Genomic DNA, 7,824 nt, shown 5'->3' on the forward strand with positions numbered 1-7,824 from the left:
AGGTTAATCTACACAAAAATGTCAGTCCAAGAGGGGGAAATTCTGGCAGAATGTCCCCCGGGTCCTTTCCAGCATCTTTAGTTGGAGAGAACGTTTCTTCCTTTGCAGAACTCAGCTCACTCTATGTTCTGGGGTGCTTCCACGTTGTTTGAAGAATCCACGGCTCCAGCGTCGAATGTGCACGGGACAGAGGGACGGGTTGGCTTCTGGGACAGTGGAAAGGGAATAAGCCTGGGTTCTCTTTCCCCAGTACTAGGCTTCCTCTAGCTTCTGTCCAAGTTAGGGAGTCTGGAAGCAGATTCTGGGAGACCTTTTTACCTGTTGTTTTACTCTAGAGCTAAGAAAAAAAAAAAACTGAGGCTGGGTGGGGTCTAGAAGGGCTCATTCCACATACAATTAAGTCCAGAAATCAGTCCCCCAATCCTGAAAACGCGATCCTTTAGAGACTCCGCAGCGTCCCCGTCCCGGAGCTCACCCCTCAGCTCCCTCAGTCCCTCGCCCCAGCTTCGCTGAAGGGGCCGGGCTTGGGGGCAGGGCGGGGCCTCGCCGGCTCGCGGCCCGTCGCCTTGACGACCGCAGCAAGATGGAGACGCCGCCAAGCTTGCTGCAGCGGCCCGACCCCGGGGCGCTTAGCGCCGCGCAGCTGGAGCAGCTGCGAAAATTCAAGGTGGGTGCGCCCGCGCCCCTACCCGGCTTCCACCAAAGTGTAGCTCCGCAAGGACTGAGGCCCAGACTGGGAAGAGAGCCACCGAGAGAAGGGGAGCGGGAGCCTGTTCCCTGACAAAGTGGGGAGGGTGCAGGGGGACCCCCGGCGGACCTCTGGGCGTCTGAGCCGAGCACAGAGCGCCACGGGTGTCCTGAGAGTGCAGGAAGAACTAACTCAGGGACTCGGCCAGAGAAATGGGCCGAAATTACACATCCGACCTTAGTTAAGGCCCCTAGACCTGAACAGGCTGCAGAATGATATTTTATCTGTAAGAAGATGGGTGGCTTAAATTTTCAAGCACCCTGGGGAAAGACTTGGGTTAAATGCGCACGCCGTTTCCCGCAGCCCTTCACATCTCCAGGGCTGAACCCTGCATCTGTCTCCTCATGGAGTGACTTTTTGTTCTTGCCCCCCAGATTCAGACTCGGATTGCTAACGAAAAGTACCTAAGGACCCACAAAGAAGTAGAGTGGCTCATAAGTGGTTTCTTCAGGTAGGTGATTTTCCAGGTTCTGGGATTTGTGGCACCCAGGGTTTTCTTCGTTGTCTCTAGAGGTTTCCTTCAGTTATCTCTAGATTCTTAAAAATATGTCTATTCATTTACTTTAACCGTAAGGATAAATACATACCATATGACACTTGGAAGAGGGAATTTGGCGTTGAGAAACCCAACAGCCATCCACTGGGTGTAGAACACTATTCTCAACCATAGGAACTTAACAAAATCACTAGTTGAACCTAAAACAAAAATCAGTTGTCTGGTTGGCCCGTCCCTACGTGAAAACATTACTGTAGAAAAATTCCAAGGGTTGGAAGCCACTCTTTTCTTGGGGAAGAGAAGACAATTTACCAGTGTGTCCTGGAATATGTTCTTTCCTTCCCCTACCCTCCTTTCAGCCTGACATTTGCTTGAATGGAAACATATCCTAATGGGATGAAAGGCAGAGAATTAAAAAAAACAAAAATCACGGAGCATCAGTGGATGAAAACAACAGAGCTATCTCAAATGCTGTTTGGTTATAGACAAATAGACAAGGTTTAAATAATTATAATGGCACCCATCTCCAGGCATTGTGCTGTTTCCCTTAGCACTTACCACATTAGCACTTACCACACTGTATCGTAGTTGTGCTGTCAGTCTTCTGTTACTGGTCCAAAGCTCCGAGCTAGTGGAGTGTGTTTTTGTTCCCAGTGCCCACGCAGTGTGTGGCATCTTGGAACACTTTTGCTGATCCTCCCAGCACCTCCACAAAAGACAGGTTATTGTTGGCTGGGCATGGTGACTCACGCTTGTAATCCCAGCACTTTGGGAGGCCGAGGCGGGTGGATCAACTCAGGTCAGGTGTTGGAGACCAGCCTGGCCAACATGGTGAAACCCTGTCTCTACTAAAAATGCAAAAATTAGCCGGGTGTGGTGGCGGGTGCCTGTAATCCCAGCTACTTGGGATGGCTGAGGCAGGAGAATTGCTTGAACCTAGGAGGCAGAGGTTGCAGTGAGCCAAGATAGCGCCACTGCATTCCAGCCTGGGCAACACAGCAAGACTCCATCTCAAAAAAAAAAAAAAACACACAAGTTATTGTCATTTTCATTTTACAAGTAAGAAAATTTAAGCTCAGAAAGGTGGAGTACCTTCCCAAAGTTGCTGAACCAGGATTCAAACCCCCCACTGTATTGTGCTGTCAGCAGTTGGTCCCCATTTCCCCTCTGGACTCTGTGCTTATAGCCAGAGTCAGGCCCTCCTTTGTCTTCTCAAAAGTTGTTCAGGTTGGGCACGAGGGCTCATGCCTGTAATCCCAGCTACTTGGGAGGCTGAGGCAGGGGAATCACTTAAATCTGGGAGGCAGAGGTTGCAGTGAGCCGAGATTGTGCCACTGCACTCCAGCCTGGGCAACAGAGCAAGAGTCTGTCCTATAAAATAAAAATTATAAAAACTCACTATTCATATTATAGATGTTTCTCCAAGTGGCAAGAGATTCTCAGAGGGCAGATAGGGGAAGGAGACAGAGAAAACTGAAACCTATCCAGTTATGAAGGCTGGCCAGGGATAAGCCTTGGGCAAAAGACAGTTTAGGGATCCTCTGTCAATGTCAGACCTGAGGATCAGGCCGTCACAGTTTGCAACTTTTCTTCTAAAGGGAAATAAGATGATACCATTCCTATCTTGGGGAGCTTGCTCTGCCTCCCGTGTTCATGCTGTTCTCTGCCTCAGCCTCTCGAGTAGCTGGGACTGTAGGTGCCCACCACCACGCCCGGCTAATTATTTTCTTTTTTTTTTAGTAGAGATGGGGTTTCACTGTGTTAGCCAGGATGGTCTCGATCTCCTGACCTCATGATCCACCCGCCTCAGCCACCCAAAGTGCTAGGATTACAGGCGTGAGCTACCGTTTTTTTGTTTTGTTTTTTTGTTTGTTTGTTTTTGAGACAGAGTCTCGCACTATCACTTGGGCTGGAGTGCAGTGGTGCAATCTCGGCTCACTGCAACCTCCGCCTCCAGGGTTCAAGCGATTCTCCTGCCTCAGCCTCCCAAGTAGCTGAGATTACAGGTGCCCACCACCAGGCCCCGCTAACTTTTTGTATTTTTAGTGGAGAAGGGGTTTCACTATGTTGGCCAGGTTGGTCTCAAACTCCTGACCTCATGATCTGCCTGCCTTAGTCTCCCAAAGTGCTGGGATTACAAATACAGCAGTGATCATGTCCTTCCTTGGCTGGAAGAATCTTCAGTAGATCCACAACATTGCTTTTTTGGGTTTATTGTTAAAGATTCTATTGAAATATACGGAAAAGTGACATATCCTAAGCTGGATGAACTGTCACAGGGTGAAAATACACATGGTACTATTGTTCAGATGAAGAAATAGAACCTTACCAGCACCTCACACCCTTTGTGCCCCTCCCAGTCACTCCCCTTAAAACAGTAGCCAGTATCCTGACTTCTGCTAGCATGGATTTATTGTGCACTTTTGTATTTTATATGAATGGAATTCTACACTACGTGCTCTTTTGTGCCTGTTTCCTTTTGCTCAGTAGTATCTTGTAGATCCTCCTTTCTCACTGCTGTATAATATTCCATCATGTGTTATGCCGTGTTTTGTCTATTTCCATTGTCTTTCAGACTGAGTATAAATGTCTCTCCCCAGCATTCAAGGCCCTCCATAATAGAGCCTCTTCTGTTTCCCACTACTCCCTGCGTTCGTCCCTCACTCCATCCAGACCACATTTCTGATCATTCTGCTGACCCATGGAGCTCAGGCAAAGATGGCCTCTTGAGTGCTCTTTTGGACTCGAGATAGAAAGGTGTCTACAACCCACTTCCTACCCTCAAGGAAGTCGTAGTCTATAGAACACAAACTGTTTCTCTTTCTGGGCCTTTGCTCTTGCTGTTTCCCTGGATCTGGAATGTTCTTGTCCCTTCACCCTCATCCCGCCTACTGCAATCCCATGGGTCCTCTCAAATGCCAGCTGCTTTGTGAAGATTGTTGGGTTCCTCCTCTCAGTAACCTCTCTCCCCACTCTGATCTCCCAGAGCACTATTTAATATCCTCTTTAGCACTTGTCAAAGGTTCCTTGACCTTTTGGACATTTGGAAACGAACCTGTTCCTTTTTACTTGCCTGGAAGTTATTTGAGGTAGGGCTATATTTTATTTTATTTTGAAAAAAGCAGTCACTCATATCCAGTGCAATTACTTACACAAATTTGTGTTCAATAATTATCAAAATGAATTGAAGGAGAAGGGGGGCAAAATTCTTGAAGCTTAGGATAAGGAGGGGCTTCCTGGGGAGTTGGGAGGCCTTGGCCAAGAGAACATATTATAGATAGCACTGACCTTGGAGTCACAAGACCTGGGCCCTCTTTACTTTATTTACCGAGTTTATGAACTTGGGAAAATCATTAATCTTTTGAAGGCTTGGTTTCTCTGGATGTAAAATGGGGGCATAATAATGGCTGTTTCACAAGGTTGTTGTAAAGTGAGACAATATTTGTGAATATACTTTATGAACCATAAAACTCTATGCAATATAAGGCATTTTCAACTCTCTAGTGGCATTGGCCCTGCAGGTGTTACCACAGTGTCTCTTTGCTGGACTGAGGGGCCAACAACCAACTGAGGTCCATCTTTTAGCTCTGTTTATTGTATCTCCCTCCGCCCCTTGAATTCATGGGTAAGCTTACTCAGGACATTGTGGGGCTGCATATCTCCCACCAGTCGTGGGCCGGCCGGCATGTTCTTCATCTTTGCCTCTTGCCCTTGGCTTGAGATCTGGTTCAGTGAAAATGGTCATTGAGGCTGGGTGCCGTGGCTCACGCCTGTAATCCCAGCACTTTGGAAGGCCGAGGTAGGAGGATCACATGAGCCTGGGAGTTCGAAACCAGCCTGGACCCACAGAGTAAGACCCTGCCGCTATAAAAAAATTAGCCAGCGCAGTGGCACATGTCTGTAGTCCCAACTAGTCGAGAGGCTGGACATGGGAGGATCTCTTGAGCCAGGGAGGGTGATTGTGTCACTGTACTCCAGGCTGGGTGACAGAGCAAGACCCTGTCTCAAATAAATAAATAAATGCACACATAAAAAAGGTTGTTGATGGAATGACAAGCCCCACTTGACTGCAGCACAGCTCTTTTGTGACGTAAGCAATATCCTAGTGTATTGACATTTAGGATGCTTTGCTCCTTGCCTTAGATATGGAGTTGAAGGAAAATCACGAATGAAAGAGTCTTTGTCAGGAATCTGCGGGTTTATTGACTCCCAAGATGGTTGTGTCTCAGGTTAATCTGTGAAAGCACAGGACCTGAAGCGTAGCCACAGCCTGCCTTAAAGTCTGCTTTACCTCCCATCCTATCCCTTCATGTTTTCCAGAGAAATATTTTTGAAAAGACCAGACAACATCCTAGAATTTGCTGCAGGTGAGTAAGGCAGCATCGGTTTTGGGTATCTGACAAAGCCAGCACGGGGAGCATGTTTATGAGTTTAGACTTGAATGAGCCCAGGATTCTCCCTGCAGTGTCTGGGGTACTCCTTCACCTGATGTCCCCCAAGGGAACTTTTTCTCAGCTTTTTCTTTCCTCCATCATCATTTCCTCAAAATGAGGACAGACGAGAAATGAGGCAGAACTTCCTCATGGTGAGGATCGTTAAGAATTTTGAGATTCCCAAAGGAACATATCGGCAGCTTTTCCCTTGGGAATCTTAAAACAGGGCTCTCAACCCTAGCTGTGCATCAGAATCACCTGGGGAGCTTTTAGAAATACTGATGCTCAGGCCCCACCCCCAGAGAGTTTTATTTAATTAGTCTGGGGTGGGGCCCAGCATACAGAGCTTTAAAGACTCCCCAGGTGATTCTAATGGACTGGCTGCCCGAGATGCCTTAAGGTCGATGGTATTTAGAGGGAAAGGATGGGTCCGACAATTTCTTGGGTCCTGTTAGTCCTGAGAATTGGGTACTTCCCAGACCTCAAACCATTGCTAATGGAATCTCAATACGCCTTTGCTAGCGCAGCAGATGCTGCCTCTGATTCACAGTATGCTGGGTGTATAAAAACCCTCATCTGGCGTCATCCTGTGAGAGCTTGGCTCTCCTCTGAGAGGGTATTCTCAGAGAAGGCGTGATAGCTCAGAGACGGGAGCTGGCAAGCCGAGCTGAGACAAGAATAATACTTGGCATTTATTTGGGCCCCAAGATGGGCCTGGAGCAGAAAACCCAGAGAATCCCTGAGCCCTCTGATGGCTCTCTGTGCGTCAGCAGGCGGAGGAGCAAACGGTGCAGCACAGGGTAGGTGGGGGGTGGGGGCAGGCACAGCGTGGAGGGGCGGCAGCCAGCCTCTGGGCGCTCTTCCTGGGAATGTTGGAGCTGGCAGACTCAGAACTGCTTGGGTGGGGGCAGTGACCGCTCATTTTACCATATTACATTGTAAAGCAGGGCCACTAGTAGCAGTCCTGCTAGTACCAAGCCATCCTAACTTTTTGGTGGAGTAAGCTGTTTCCTTCCGTGGGTAAGTCTTTTCCCTTTGGGTATAGATGATATCTTCTTTTTGATTTTTATCCCAGACTACTTCACGGATCCAAGACTTCCCAGCAAGATTCACATGCAGCTAATTAAAGACAAGAAAGTGGCTTAATTAGCAAAATCATGATGCTCAGCTGTTGGGAGAGACCAGACAGAATCCAGCCTCAGGGTGGGTGTTAACCTCACCTACAGACAGAGGCTTCTTTACTCTTGTGAAAATAAGCTCTGGTTTGTTGGTCCAGGGTGTGTGTGAAAGAAATCAAGTGGAGAATTTAAAAGAGAAGTTTAATGCAAATGTTTAGTTTTTCCTACACTGTTTTGGGGAATTAGGGACTGTGAAGAGAGGCCCAGGGTTGATCTGTCATGTCAGTATCAGGAAGCTTCTTAATGTAGTGGAATGGATTAAGAGAGTGGAATTGGCAGTACAGTTCAGGGGTAAAGATGGCAACAGGGAGATGGGGAGGGGACCATTAGCCTCAAGATGCTGTTCCTGCTGGTGGCCTTTCCCGTGTGACCTTGGTGGTGAGAGGAGAGATGTTTCCATTGCTTCTGGAAGGGGTGGGAGCAGTTTCCCTCCTTGCATCTTGGATTGGGCACTTTCCCATTCCTGCCTCATCTTCAAGCCAGGCTGTGCCATTGAGGCCACCACAAGTTTTTCAGGCAGAATGATTCCTGAAATGATACTGAAAGTGGGATTAAAAAAAAAAAAATGAGGTGGGAAAAGGTCACACTCCTAATCTAGTGGAACCATTTTTGTTTTGCAGGGTCATCTGGAGGCATGAGAGCCCTCCTGCCATCAGTGTGGGTTTCCAAGCTGCCTTGGGCTCTGTCTGCTGTCGCAAAAGCTTTCAAAGATATTCATTAAACACAGACCTTCCTGCTCTCTCTGCTTTATTTCACTCAAGAGGAGGAAACCATCCTTCATGGGAGGGCCGCCCTGCCCCACTCTGGCGCGTGAGGCAGCAGGGCCTGTTTCCGCTTCCAGGGCGGCCAGGGGGCTCTTGCTGGGTCAGTGGGCTGTCGTGCCACCCCCTGAGAAGAACACAGCTGATCACGGGGGCACAGAAACAAGCAAGTCCATGCTTCAGCTGTGGTTTTGTTTTCTTGTTTGTC

The 7,824-nt window shown here is 48.2% G+C and overlaps 1 protein-coding gene across 1 annotated transcript; it reads left to right on the forward strand.

The window, feature by feature from the left end:
• The first annotated feature begins 566 nt into the window (after window positions 1–566).
• RIIAD1 (regulatory subunit of type II PKA R-subunit (RIIa) domain containing 1) lies at window positions 567–7,594 on the forward strand. Its single transcript, XM_011937895.1, has 5 exons — window positions 567–667; window positions 1,123–1,199; window positions 5,565–5,611; window positions 6,753–6,880; window positions 7,476–7,594. Exons 1-4 carry the CDS (start codon window positions 584–586, stop codon window positions 6,821–6,823), a joined length of 279 nt encoding a protein of 92 aa, XP_011793285.1. The 5' UTR covers window positions 567–583; the 3' UTR covers window positions 6,824–6,880; window positions 7,476–7,594.
• Window positions 7,595–7,824: the final 230 nt, after the last annotated feature.

This window comes from Colobus angolensis, unplaced genomic scaffold, assembly GCF_000951035.1.
Source record: "Colobus angolensis palliatus isolate OR3802 unplaced genomic scaffold, Cang.pa_1.0 Scaffold169, whole genome shotgun sequence".
NCBI classification, from domain to species: domain Eukaryota; kingdom Metazoa; phylum Chordata; class Mammalia; order Primates; family Cercopithecidae; genus Colobus; species Colobus angolensis.

Excerpts from the sequence above, each read along its gene's own strand:
- RIIAD1 (XM_011937895.1), top strand. The coding sequence starts at position 584 with ATGGAGACGCCGCCAAGCTTGCTGCAGCGGCCCGACCCCGGGGCGCTT. Across the intron at positions 668-1,122 it reads AGCAGCTGCGAAAATTCAAG|ATTCAGACTCGGATTGCTAA; the intron begins GTGGGTGCGCCC and ends CTTGCCCCCCAG. Across the intron at positions 5,612-6,752 it reads CATCCTAGAATTTGCTGCAG|ACTACTTCACGGATCCAAGA; the intron begins GTGAGTAAGGCA and ends TTTTTATCCCAG.